A 14,402-nucleotide genomic window follows, 5' to 3' on the forward strand; every position below is an offset into this window, starting at 1 on the left:
TCTAGACAATGACCACATCATGTGACCAGAACCATTGGCCGGTAATGGTGGACGTGCAAGGTAAGTACAATAAGGTGAGTGGCCATTCCCAGGCATGTAGAGCCAATCACCTGGTATTCTAGACAATGACCACATCATGTGACCAGAACCATTGGCCGGTAATGGTGGACATGTAAGGTAAGTACACTAAGGTGAGTGGCCATTCCCAGGGATGTAGAGCCAATTGCCTGGTATTCTAGAGAATGACCACATCATGTGACCCAACTAATAACATCTTGTTTATATTTCTATGGTTCTGTAGTATCATGAATTCTTCCTCATCCCTTCCTGTCCAAAGTATGATCAGGGCCAATGGCGAAATGTAGAATCCCCATTGGTAGGTTTGATCTAAAATATGAATAGATACTATGGATACTACTATGTAGTCAGATGAGGTGCACTTACTCCCACTGTTACTCCCAGGAACCTCTCTGCCCAGAGAACTGGCACCACTTTGCCCTCAGCTGTTATTATGTCTCCAAATCAGGGTTCCCCTGGGAAGGAGCTTAGAAACGGTGTGAGGGGCTCAGTTCTTACTTGGCCAATAACAAAGTTGAACAGGTCAGTATCAGAGTATAAGAAGCCATAACTCTTTGAGGATCACCAGGGTATGGGGGGAATGTACCTCTTGTAGGACATGGGACTTCCCCAGTAGAGCCCACCAGAGGCCATAGGGGTATCCCTCAGCCTGGAATGGCCGTCCTGGCAGATACATTCCATAGCCTTCAGAAAGGGTTGGAAAGGACTAGGCTACCCCAACTAGACAGAACCACATAAGACAAAGACCAGTGAATGCCATTTCTATAATGGGTCCCAAGGTTACAATCAGTGGCTTAACTATAGAGGAAGAAGACCCCGTGGTCGTAGGGCGGGACAGGGGGGCTCCAGTCTGTTTCCTCTATAGAAGTGAAATAATCCCCCCTCCACAGTTGCATTCCTACATGCGACCAGGGAGGGGGATGTGGTGGGCAGGAGACTCCAGAAGGTGGAGTTATGATGAAACCTAACATGGTTCAGGACTTTGGATACCCCACTGGTAGCAGCTACTGTATATACAAGGGACTATACACCAAGGTGTAGAGCTCTAGTAGTCCCATAAGTATTCTGATAACTGGGTTACAAGTTCAGGTGGAGGCCCAGGAGCCAATGCCCATATTCCCCAGTAGGCAACGCCAATAAGCTTTGCTCAAGGCATGGAGAGATCTGGAGCTGGAAAGGTTAATTCACTCCCCCCCTTGATGTTTCTTTCTTTGTTTTTCCACTTAAGGAAATGCATTCATATAAAATTGCTGATTTGTGTCTTTTAGAAGATAGTTGAACTTCCTTCAAGGCAATTGGGTGGAGCTGATTTCGTACAATAACAATTTCATCAACCAAAATCAAGGTTCAGTGACCAGGAGCAGAGCAAATGTAAGTGTGGGACCCCGCAAATTGGGCGTTTTGCTCCCTATTTCTATGACGGGTATAGCAACCCCATGTGGAGAGTGATGGTTACTGGGATGGATGTTATACAGAGAGACACATGTGGAAGGTGCATGTTGAGTACTGGAGAGGGTCTACGGTTGGGTCTACCGTTGGGTCTACGGTTGGGTCTAGGGTTGGTGTTATGGGTTTGTTCATATTATGGAACTGCTGTATGATGTATTCTTGTCTGTATGAGAATGGGGATTACTAGGATGGGGGGGGGGGGGTCAGCTGAGTGGTGTAGAGGGCTCCATGATATATAATCCCTGCATTTATATGAGGAACAAGTCTCATCATTCACCAAACCAGGGACTGGTGGGATCCTCTTCAATCTGAGGAGAAGTAGAAATCGGCTCGGGTATTTTGCTTTCCCTTGGATCCACTAGAAGCCAGAATGTGATCATGTGACACAACGTGGGAACTAACAGGCAGTTACTGTTTCCATAGATATTACTAAGTTTCTTGAGAATTATTTTCATTTCTTGTTCTCTGGGCCCATAGTACTTTGCATGTAGTTCAATATTCTGAGGGGTGGGGGGATCCCTGTGTATGTTCTGCATTTCTCTTCGGCAGAATAGTGCTCCATGAATTGTCAGTTGCTGGTTCCGTGAAAGAGTTGAGTGTTGGAGTTTATCTGACTTTGTCTGTATCATTGTAGGATTTCCCCTGGATAATGTCTAAGGAATATCAGGATCTTCAGTGTCTTCAGGAAGAGGAAACGTCAGCAAAGTCTACTGGTCCTGCCATGAAAGGTAATGTAATAATAAGGGGTCCTGCTTGGATAATTGGGGGCTTTATTACTAATGAGGGGTAGAAATAAAATACCAAACTTCTTATAAGTAAGCAATATTTGAATTATGTAGAAGTAATTCAAAGATTGGGGGGGTTCAACCACAGCAGAAATAATGAGAGACCCTAGAAGGGCAGATCCACTAGATGATCAGTGACAAAACTAAATGCAAAATGAACAGTCTGCTGCCTCTATCATAATGCCCCCGGGGCAATTTTATCTCCTAGAGTATCCAATGTCTCTTGTGACTCTTACACTGGTCAACAGAGGTTCTAGTTTAGTCTCTTGGATGCCCCTTGGGCTTTGGGGTGGATGTATGTAGAGAGCCCAACGTAGCGTAGAAAGTGTAGAGCTTGACCCCAGAGTACTGTTAGGTTCTGACTATCGCTACTGCAAGAGGAGTTTTAGGGGCCACCTGAGAGTGGTGTTGTTGTATGTGTAACTCATGTGATGATATGTAGCCCGGTGTGAACTTCTGCACAGGTATATGTCTAAAGGATGAGTTTGTTATAACTGGGTTACGGTTTGGTCAACAAAATGTGGGGTGAGGAATGAGATAAGGGGATTAGAGATTAGTTTTCGTGGGGACTCAGATTCATTGAGACCCTTTTCATCCACGTTTATCTACGGTCCCCTATATTTCCCTTTTGAAGATCCCCTACCAATATTTTCCTTGAAAAGATACTCTGTCTAATCAAAGTATCCAATCTAGTAGCAAAGGACTCTTAACCTGATTCCTGGGAATGTTCCCTATCCGACCCAGACGTAAGTCTCCTCGTCTACTCCTGAAGAACGTCCCCCATCCAAACTGGTCAAAGATTTCCCATACTAGACCGTGTAAAAGTCTCCTTTCTCTCAACGCTCAGTCACCTGGTGTGCTCCTTAGTAAGATCTTATAAACATGCTGTGTCCTATTTAGACCTTCCTGAAAGATCATTCCTTATTCCCTTGAGCTCTCCTGCAACTCTCCAAACCCTATAGCCTTCAAGATGCAGAGCTGGGTCCCATCAAATTCTTCACGGCCCCTCTATGGATTCTGCTGCCTCTTTGCTGTTCTCCTTGTTGTCATCGTCATCCTCATTGTGCATTTCCAGAGTGAGTAGTTCTCATATCTTCATAGTGACTGGTCTATAAAACAGACACAATCACCAAGCATGACCTGTTTTAATAATCAGTCTTAATTCACTACAGAGCCAGAAATAAAGGATAGAAGCCTTGAGTACCAGCTTGGCAACTTCAGTGTCAGCGTGAAGTCCCACGTGTCCCAGCTAACTCAAGATGGTAAGTAAGAAGGTTCTTGGGATCTAAGAGTTGTTTGGGGAAGCTCCACGTGTCCCAGCTAGCTCAGGGTGGTAAGTAAGAAGGTTTTTGGGATCTGAGTGCCGTTTGGGGAAGCCCCACCTGTTACAGCTAACTCAGGATGGTAAGTAAGAAGGTTCTTGGCATCCAAGAGCTGTTTGGGGAGGTCCCATTTGTCCCAGATAACTCAGGAGGGTAAGTAAGAAGGTTCTTGGGATCTAAGAGCTGTTTGGGGAGGTCCCATTTGTCCCAGATAACTCAGGAGGGTAAGTAAGAAGGTTCTTGGGATCTGAGTGCCGTTTGGGGAAGCCCCATGTGTTCCAGCTTACTCAGGATGGTAAGTAAGAAGGTTCTTGGCATCTAAGAGCTGTTTGGGGAGGTCCCATTTGTCCCAGATAACTCAGGAGGGTAAGTAAGAAGGTTCTTGGGATCTGACTGCCGTTTGGTGAGGTCCCATGTGTCCCAGCTAACTCAGGAGGGTAAGTAAGAAGGTTCTTGGGATCTGAGTGCCGTTTGGGGAAGCCCCACGTGCCCCAGCTAACTCAGGAGGGTAACTAAGAAGGTTCTTGGGATCTGAGTGCCGTTTGGGGAGGTCCCATGTGTCCCAGCTAACTCAGGAGGGTAAGTAAGAAGGTTCTTGGGATCTGAGTGCCGTTTGGGGAAGCCCCACGTGCCCCAGCTAACTCAGGAGGGTAAGTGAGAAGGTTCTTGGGATCTGAGTGCCGTTTGGGGAAGCCCCATGTGTTCCAGCTAACTCAGGATGGTAAGTAAGAAGGTTCTTGGCATCTAAGAGCTGTTTGGGGAGGTCCCACGTGTTCCAGCTAACTCAGGATGGTAAGTAAGAAGGTTCTTGGGATCTAAGAGCTGTTTGGGGAAGCCCCATGTGTTCCAACTAACTCAGGATGGTAAGTAAGAAGGTTCTTGGCATCTAAGAGCTGTTTGGGGAAGCCCCACGTGTTCCAGCTAACTCAGGATGGTAAGTAAGAAGGGGCTTGGGATCTGAGTGCTGTTTGGGAACAGACCAGAGTTTCTAATGTCAGGGCAATCCAGAAGAGAAAGCTGAACACACTACTAGAAACTAGAACAGTATCTGAGACAAACTGCAAAGGGGTCCATTATTTATTCTTTACCAGGAAGTCCTCCCTTTTTAACTTCTCTTTCAACATTCTCTCATGGGGATCATCAGCTGATTTTCAGTATCTTCTATCCAGTCCCTAAGGTTCCATTGCGTTATGAATGTCATCTTGGTTCCACTAATTATTTTACTGTGCCCATTACTAGTCACGCTAGCCTTTCCTTCATTCATTTATCTTCTGGCTCTTCTTTTTAGGAAGAAACCTGTTTAAAAAAACAACAACAAAATATTCTATTTTGCCTTAGATTCTTATGGTTTCTGCTGCACAACAAAAGTTGTTCTTCTGTCCATGAACTTGGCTAAACCCTAGATTGGCTTCCTCCACCCAAGTCCTGAGTGTGCTTTGCTAAGGTGATATACAGGTTGTCCACATAAGAACAGTAACTCATCAAAGTCAACTGGGGTCCCAGGAGCACTACAATGAGCCTTCAGCTCAGTGAGTAGAAAACAACTGTAGGAAATAGGAGCAGGCACTTAAAGGAGCAGTCCTCCAAAATGGGGTGGCAAAAAAAACTGTAGAAGCTAATGGCCCGTGCCCCTGTCTTGGAGGAACCAGCAAGGTCAGCATTGTCCAAGTTGTTTTCTTATCTATAGAACATCTGGCCTTGCAGTCCAGATAGCAGCAGGTACTGTTAATCATGTCTCCATCAACTCAATAAAGGATCCAATTGAGTGATTCCATATTCCCCACTGGTGAATTAAGAGATACACAGACACTGAGTTGGCCATCGGTCACATCTTAAGTCTTCTCCAAACCAACTCTTTGGATCCCATAAGATTCCAGGTCTTTGATGTTTTTTGGTTCATAATCTAAGCAGTTGAGTGATTCCATATTCCCCACTGGTGAATTAAGAGATAAACAGACTCTGAGTTGGCCATCGGTCACATCTTAAGTCTTCTCCAAACCAACTCTTTGATTGGGTCCCATAAGATTCCAGGTCTTTGATGTTGTTTGGTTCATAATCTAAGCAGTGATCTAAGCAGGGTTTGGGATGGGGATCAGCATCAGGTACTGTTAATCATGACTCCATCATCTCAATAAAGGATCCAGTTGAGTGATTCCATACTCCCCACTGGTGAATTAAGAGATAAACAAACTCTGAGTTGGCCATCGGTCACATCTTAAGTCTTCTCCAAACCAACTCTTTGATTGGGTCCCATAAGATTCCAGGTCTTTGATGTTGTTTGGTTCATAATCTAAGCAGTCATCTAAGCAGGGTTTGGGATGGGGATCAGCATCAGGTACTGTTAATCATGACTCCATCATCTCAATAAAGGATCCAGTTGAGTGATTCTATACTCCCCACTGGTGAATTAAGAGATAAACAGACTCTGAGTTGGCCATCGGTCACATCTTAAGTCTTCTCCAAACCAACTCTTTGATTGAGTCCCATAAGATTCCAGGTCTTTGATGTTCTTTGGTTCATAATCTAAGCAGTCATCTAAGCAGGGTTTGGGATGGGGATCAGCATCAGGTACTGTTAATCATGACTCCATCATCTCAATAAAGGATCCAGTTGAGTGATTCCATACTCCCCACTAGTGAATTAAGAGATAAACAGACTCTGAGTTGGCCATCGGTCACATCTTAAGTCTTCTCCAAACCAACTCTCTGATTGGGTACCATAAAATTCCAGGTCTTTGATGTTCTTTGGTTCATAATCATAAGCAGTCATCCATATTCCATCTCTACGTACGGCTTTCATGAAGCTTTGCACCTTCTCTCTATCATTACTATTATCGTCCGTGTAAAATAACAGGTAACTATGGTGCTACTCTAGCTACAAACCCCCACCCAGATGACCTTGGTGTATCCTGTTTGTATCTCCCCCAGGTACCCGACTGATGGACAAGATTACAGAGCTTGAAACATCAGTGAAGAAGATTCAGAACGAACTTTCTTTAGGTAACAACATGCCTGGATATTTCCATTTGTCTTTTCTTGTGGGATAAATTAAATGAATGGCTTTATATCTTCTTTTCAGAGAGACCTCAAAACTATGGACAATTGTGTTGCTTGGCAAAATTATAAATATTATATATTGAAGAAAATTATATGGGGAATTGGGGTAACCACTTATTGGGGATGAGAGATAACCTCTGCCCTTCTGTGCAACAGGCTCGTTACAGAGTGACATGCAGAGAGTCCTAGGAACGCTGGGAAGATTGGTTGACCGGGTTCAAACATTGCAAGTTAATGGTAAGTGATTGGAAGACTAAGACCAAGCAGAGGACTCTACTAATTGTCACCCTCTGTAGGTTCTCTATCTGTAAGTATCCAGGGGTCACAATAGAGTTACAGGGGCCACTGGTTCTAGTGTTTGGGACGGGGATCAAGGAGTAAACAGGACTGATTCTTGCAAACTGAGATGAGTTTTATTGCAGGACTTAGTACTGGTGATCTCTCATCAAACCTTCCAAGAACTTGCCCACTATATGGCAGACTTACCGGGTTGTAATGACCACGTACATTGGATTTCAATATGGGCAATACATTAATGGCACCATTCTAACTAAGGATCAAGAACAAGCAAAGAGTTATGGAAATTCTCGATTTTGTATTCTCCTCCAAATTTCAAGATTGGCCTGGTTTGGGACTGTTTGGCTCCCTCTTGGTGCCGTTGGTGGAGGGAAGGGCAGCCTCATAGTTTGGTGGCCTCTGATTTATATTATGCATCACATTTGCCTTTTCAGTGTCCCTGGAACCAATATACTGTATGTTATCTATATAACGGACCAGTGCTCTCAAACCTTATCTTTTTACTACTGATATACCATAATGGTTTCCATGTTATCCCTACACTGGGCTCATTAGTCCTTGGTACCTCAACAAGTTCTTTATGATTAGGAATTGAGCTTTTATACAATCTAGTCTGACTGCTCCCCCAACTGCATTGTGCTGATATGTTCATGGTAATATTTGGGTGATTGTTTGTGTATTTCCCCCAGACACCAGACTGATGGAGAAGCTTACAGAGCTTGAGGGATCTGTGAAGAAGTTTCAGGGTACCCTTACCATAGGTAACAACATGTCCAGCCTTGTGTGGTGTAGGGACTGGGGTAAATACATTCTGGGGAGGCCACATGGGGTAACCTGTGTCCCTCTATGTGACAGGCACGTTACAGAGTGACATGCAAAAGGTTCTGGGCACGCTGAGCAAACTGGTTGACCGAGTACAAAACTTGCAAGTTAATGGTAAGATCTATTCTATCAAATGGGTCTTAGGAGTCTTAGGGTTTGAAACTTACTAACTGAAGACTAACTGAAGACCAGACCATTTATTCACTACAATGACTGAAGCTAAGGAATACGAAGTAACGAGAGAAGTCAGTGGGGCAGAAGGTTCCTAAAGAAACCATATTAAGACCATTAAGACAATATTGACATTTTATAAACTTTGATAGAGGGAGTAACACCACCACGATCTTTATATCAGCAGTAAAGAGATAAAGGTTGAAGGAGTGATTTTGGACCTGTTGTAAGTGGGGACTGTGGAAAGTCAAATGTGCTAAAATATGATTAAACATCAAGAAGATAAACGAGTTCTAATATATGATAATGAGGACTTCGGCTAAGGACCCACAAAGCGAGTTAAAGTGGCCATACACGGGCCGATATTGGTCCTTTAGACCGATTCTCCAGCTTATATGCCCTTGTATGGGCACCAATGACGGGCCTCCCTGACCAACATCTGGCCTGAAATTGCCCAGATCTCAATTGGGCAGGCTTAAGATTTTCCATTGGATTGAGACCGCATCGGCTTGTTGATGTGGTCCCCGATCGAATTAGCCCTATATCATCCACCTGTAGGTAGGCATAATGGGTGAAGATCCACTCGCTTGGCATTCTCGCTAAGGTTAAGGGTCCTTAGCCTGAAATACAAACTAACAGAGTATGCAACTGGAGAAATGGGGTTAAGAGGTATCTAAATATTGACCAACCAGCTTAGGTTGAAGGATAACAGAATTCTGTGATCTAATAAGGTACATTCATAACAATTTTGTGATGTCCATAGTGTGCCCTTGCCCATCATGACTGGGTATGTTCCCTTCTATTCCATGATGTCATAGGAGTGACCATGCCCTTTATTTCCCAAAGTATAAATTAAGAAGCTGGGTATGTCGATGGATATGATCTATCTAAACCAGCAGTTTTCAACCTGTGGGTCGGGACCCCTTTGGGGGTCAAACGACCTTTTCAAAAGGGTCGCCTAGGACCATTGGAAAACACATATTTCGGATGGTCTTAGGAATGGTTGGGGGTCACCACAACATGAGGAACTGTATTAGGGTCGCGGCATTAGGAAGGTTGAGAACTATTGATCTCAACCATGAATGGACACTATGGACACTTATTGCTATTTGGTCAGATGAGTTGAACTAACCAAAATCTCGTCTTCCCTCAGAGAGAACTTACTCCCATTTTTTGCTTCCAGGCTCCCAGGAACCTCTCTGCCCAGACAACTGGCATCGCTTCACCCTCAGCTGCTATTATGTCTCCAAATCTGGGTACCCCTGGGAAGAAGCTAAAAAGCGGTGTGAGGGGCTCAGTGCTCACCTGGTGGTGATCAATAATGAGGATGAACAGGTGAGTATCAGCCATAATAGTATAATAGAGCTGTTACTCTTTGAGGATGAGAAGGGTATGGGGGGAATGTACCTCACTGAGACATGGGGGGCCCACCAGTAGATGGGAAGTTCATCTACTATGTAAGTACATAAGCTCTAAGCAAAAAATTGCCGATCCTGTTTTCTCCCAGGAATACGTTTTTGGAATAGCGAAAGGCCAGTTCACTTGGATTGGCCTCACGGATTCAGAAGGGGAGTGGAAATGGCTGGATGGGACTCCTTATAATACTTCTCCTAAGTAAGTAAACTCCATAGCTGTACCAATATTGCTTCTGATTACGCCATGGGCTGGTACGTTACATAGATCTCCTGTGAATAGACCTTTGTGAATAACATAAAGCCCTAAGGAGTAGCATTCCCGGCCTAAATTCTCATACAACCTGTCCTTACCCCACCCGTTCCCCCCATGAACCAGTTCCCTGGATAAGCAAAAGATCCAGCATTTGGAACCACGTCTTCTATGCTCATATTCTCCAGGTTCTGGATTGCAGACCAACCAGATAATTATTTTGGCCATGGGCTCGGTGGTGGAGAGGACTGCGCTCACCTTCATTATAACGGTCAATGGAACGACGACCACTGCTCCCGCCGATACAGGTTTATATGTGAAAAGGCCATATGAGCAGAGCAGCCATCGATTCCTGGGCAACTGGAAGGGGGGAACCAACCAAGAGAAGGACAACGGAGGACAAACCTTCAGCCTTGCAGAAGATGCAAATACTCAGCAATATAACAATACTCACTAATACTGCCAGTCTATACTTCAGCTTTGTACAAATGCCAAAACCCTATAGTTACAATTAACTCCTCCTGATATTTCATGGGCACTAAATTCAACAATAAAGGGGTGACAATCAATGGTCCAGTTCGATTTTTCTTCTCGATTTGAGATCGTTTTTGCTAATTCAAGTTGTGGTTCGAAAACTCGAATATAAAACTTAGCCATCGAAAAGCTTGTGAGTTTTTATAGAAGTCAACGGGAGTCGTCCTGTGTCACGCCCTATTTTCAATTCGAGTTTATGAGTTTGTTTGAAGTCTGAAACTCGAATATTCAAGGTTTTTTGTTCGCACGGGTTAATCAATAATATGTGAGTTTAATCGATATAGAAAAACAAACTCGAAGTCACAAATTCGAAACTCGATACATAAGCCCCTAAAAGATGGTTTCTCCTGGGTACGAACCCCAAGGGGGCCGTCCGTTAGGGCCTTGGTCTCTAGGCTCGAGCCCAATCAGAAGGAACGTTATAGAAAGAACATGTAGAACAATGGAGATCTGAGCATTGAGGAAACCATGAGTAACCTATGGTGCAACATTCAAATCCGAGTTTTTTGTAGAACAAAAATTATGATCACAACTATTTTTCAAATTCGAAATTCCGTTTTTTAAACACAAAAATACCTCTAAAAAGTCAAGAGGAACTTTTTTCAAATTCAGGAAAAAAAAAAAAGTTCCCTAAATTGGATATTGATAAAATAGATGGTTCTGTTACTGATGTTTTGGATAAAATTTCTTTGATATCTTTATGGATATTCTGTCGTTCTATCATGTGATTTGTCGAATCAAAAGTGATCAACTGATTTCATAAAATAAGGAAAAACTTGGATTCAGCAAAATACCAGGGATTTATAGTTGGTTCTACAATTAGGGGCACATCTTGAGAAAAAGGTCGATTTTTTTTTAACTTGTAGATATTTTTCAGATTTATGAATGGGTTTCGCCAGTACACGAATTTTCCTGTATTTTTTCTTGAAACATTCATGTTTTTTTGGAAATTTTCTGCAAAAAATGCATTTTTTTTTTTTTAAAACATCTCCGTAAGACGTAGGTAGAGTTGACAATGAGTTTTTGCCAGTACACAAATTTTCGGTTTCTAAATTAACTCCCATAAATTGTGATTTTTATTAACGTTTAGGTATCTTTTTTTCTGGGAAGAAAGATTTGAATTGGTCTCAAAAACTCAAATTTGAAAAAAAGCTTGAATTTTGAGGACTTAACTTTCTACATGGGTTCTACAAACATGCATTCTACGTGGGTTCTACGTGGATTCTACGTGGGTTCTACGTGGGTTCTACGTGGGTTCCACGTGAGTTCTACATGTTTCTACATGGGTTCTCCGTGGGTCTATGTGGGTTCTACATAGGTTCCACATGAGTTGTATGTGGGTTCTACATGTTTCTACGTGGGTTCTACATGTTTCTACATGGGTTCTACGTGGGTTCCATGTGAATTCTATGTGAGTTCTTCATATTTCTACATGGGTTCTCCGTGGGTAAATGTGTGTTCTACATGGGTACCACATGAGTTTTATGTGGGTTCTACATGTTTCTACGTGGGTTCTACATGGGTTCTACGTGGGTTCCACGTGAGTTCTATGTGAGTTCTACATGTTTCTACATGGGTTCTCTGTGGGTCTATGTGGATTCCACGTGGGTTTAGCAGCTTATAGATGCAAAAATGTTTCATTTAGTTTTTAAAGTTTTTTGCCCTTAATAAATATTAAAACTCCAATTTATCATTTTTGCAGCAAAAACTCAAATCATGGGGGAAAAAAAGCAGAATTTGACTGTCTGCCCCTCAGCTCTTAAACAATTACTCTCAAATTTAAAAAAAATAAATCAGAGTTGACTTTACTAAGGAATTTGAATTAAATTATCACCCAGTAACGGCGGCGGCCAGTAAATCCCTCTATTTGTATTGGAGTAAAGGGAATCCTCCCTCATCTGCGACGAGATCTGCAAATCAGAAAATCAGAGATTTTATGTTGAAACTTGGTCGAATCATCAAACAAATTCAGAAATTCGTGAAAACTCCGTTCTCTGTTCCTGCAATTGGAGTTGGGAGCAATAAGCACAGTTTCCCAGCACTGAACAAGTCTGTCCCTTTATCCCCATGTCTGATTCCTGTGCCATATAATGACGGGAAAATGCCATCATTATCTCTATATGTAAGGTACCAGCAAGGGGCCTGACACAGGGAATCAGCATTCTCATTGGTCACTTCTCTTGCACTTATAATGAACTTTTTGTTCATTATAAGTGCAAGAGAAGTGACCAATGAGAATGTTTTTTGGAAACTTCTATAGCAAAACTAGGGGGCGCCGTGGGGCAGCATCATGGCTGGGTTTATATCCCCTTTAAAGTCAGCTATTTCTAATCTCAGGCAAGTGTGAGACTTACTGTTGGCCACTAGGGGGTGCAGGGCATTAACATTATAAAGGGGAGGATAATGACATATCTGCTAATGAATATAAAGTATCCAATCAGAAGGCAAACTCCGTGCCATGTGATTCCAGCACTTACTCACTGTATATATATATATATAATGCCCCACGTATGTTCTGAGGGGCTTTGGGGCAGAATATGTTCAATCTCAGTCTCTTTAATTCTTTAGTTTCCCAATGGGCAATGCTTTCAGCTCCTAACTGGGGGGGTGGGGGGTATCCTGATTATATCCCAGAAGCAGAGGTTTAAGGGGGGCAGTAGTATAGATAAGTGTCCCCTTATTTTATGCATCTCCAGCTGGGCAGCTGCAGTTGTGGGGTGACCCCCAGGCCTGGCATTATGGGTAAAACAAAAGCCACTTGTGCCCAAAATTGCACTCACATTGGTAAATAAGCCCCTCGTGTGTCACCGCACTCGCACCTGATTGGCTCCAGCCCTCCGGCTCTGTCACATCATCATTACAGGAGCAATTAGCACTCCCAGTAATTATCACTTGCAGTAATTAGGGAGCGGTTACAGGAAGCTGAGTGTATGGGAGGGAGCAGGGAGTTCCAGTACAGAATGTGCCCCCCCACCCGTCACCCTGTATCAGTACCGGGAGTAACAGCGAGTGCAACGGGACGTCCCTCCCACCCCCGACTGGCAGCTGATTAGGTTAATGAGTCTATTAAGAAAATGAAGAACATTTTTACTCCAATCCCTTAGCTACAGAATTCCTTCCCTTCCCCTTAACTCCCTGCACCCCTTTCCCTTAACTCCCTGCACCCCTCCCTTAGCATTCCCTCTAACAGCCCTCCTTTTCCTCAACTCCCTCTACCTGTCCCATAACTGTACCCCCTCACCCTCTACCCATAACTGTACCCCCTCACCCTCTACCCATAACTGTACCCCCTCACCCTATACCCATAACTGTACCCCTCACCCTATACCCATAACTGTACCCCCTCACCCTATACCCATAACTGTACCCCCTCACCCTATACCCATAACTGTACCCCCCACCTATACCCATAACTGTACCCCCCGCACCCTATACCCATAACTGTACCCCCTCACCCTATACCCATAACTGTACCCCCCGCACCCTATACCCATAACTGTACCCCCCGCACCCTATACCCATAACTGTAACTGTACCCCCCTCACCCTATACCCATAAACTGTACCCCCCCGCACCCTATACCCATAACTGTACCCCCCGCCACCCTATACCCATAAACTGTACCCCCCGCACCCTATACCCATAACTGTACCCCCCGCACCCTATACCCATAACTGTACCCCCCACCTTACCCATAACTGTACCCCCTCACCCTATACCCATAACTGTTACCCCCTCACCTATACCCATAACTGTACCCCCCGCACCCTTACCCATAAACTGGTACCCCCTCACCCTATACCCATAACTGTTACCCCCCGCACCATATACCCATAACTGTACCCCCCGCACCCTATACCCATAACTGTTACCCCCCTCACCCTATACCCATAACTGTAACCCCCCGCACCCTATACCCATAACTGTTACCCCCTCACCCTATACCCATAACTGTACCCCCCGCACCCTATACCCATAACTGTACCCCCTCACCCTTACCTATACCATAACTGTACCCCCTCACCCTATAACCCATAACTGTACCCCCTCACCCTATACCCATAACTGTACCCCCTCACCCTATACCCATAACTGTACCCCCCTCACCCTATACCCATAACTGTACCCCCTCACCCTATACCCATAACTGTACCCCCGCTACCTATACCCATAACTGTACCCCCTCACCCTATACCCATAACTGTACCCCCCGCACCCTATAC

General features: G+C 44.1%; 1 protein-coding gene across 6 annotated transcripts; it reads left to right on the forward strand.

Annotated features, from left to right (window-relative positions):
- Positions 1-1,335: 1,335 nt before the first annotated feature.
- clec10a (C-type lectin domain family 10 member A) lies at positions 1,336-10,214 on the forward strand. Of its 6 annotated transcripts, none has more exons than XM_012960234.3 (11): positions 1,336-1,449; positions 2,162-2,255; positions 3,275-3,388; positions 3,485-3,574; positions 6,562-6,633; positions 6,847-6,927; positions 7,677-7,748; positions 7,843-7,923; positions 9,164-9,315; positions 9,488-9,594; positions 9,834-10,214. In XM_012960234.3, the coding sequence occupies exons 2-11, from the start codon at positions 2,177-2,179 to the stop codon at positions 9,976-9,978; spliced, it is 993 nt and encodes a 330-aa protein (XP_012815688.1). In that variant the 5' UTR covers positions 1,336-1,449; positions 2,162-2,176; the 3' UTR covers positions 9,979-10,214.
- Positions 10,215-14,402: the final 4,188 nt, after the last annotated feature.

Source organism: Xenopus tropicalis, chromosome 3, assembly GCF_000004195.4.
Source record: "Xenopus tropicalis strain Nigerian chromosome 3, UCB_Xtro_10.0, whole genome shotgun sequence".
Lineage (NCBI taxonomy): Eukaryota > Metazoa > Chordata > Amphibia > Anura > Pipidae > Xenopus > Xenopus tropicalis.

Bases quoted from the DNA above. Each gene is read 5' to 3' on its own strand.
- clec10a (XM_012960232.2), top strand. The intron at 7,924-9,163 runs GTAAGATCTATT...TTTTGCTTCCAG, and splicing joins ACAAAACTTGCAAGTTAATG to GCTCCCAGGAACCTCTCTGC. The intron at 9,595-9,833 runs GTAAGTAAACTC...CATATTCTCCAG, and splicing joins CCTTATAATACTTCTCCTAA to GTTCTGGATTGCAGACCAAC.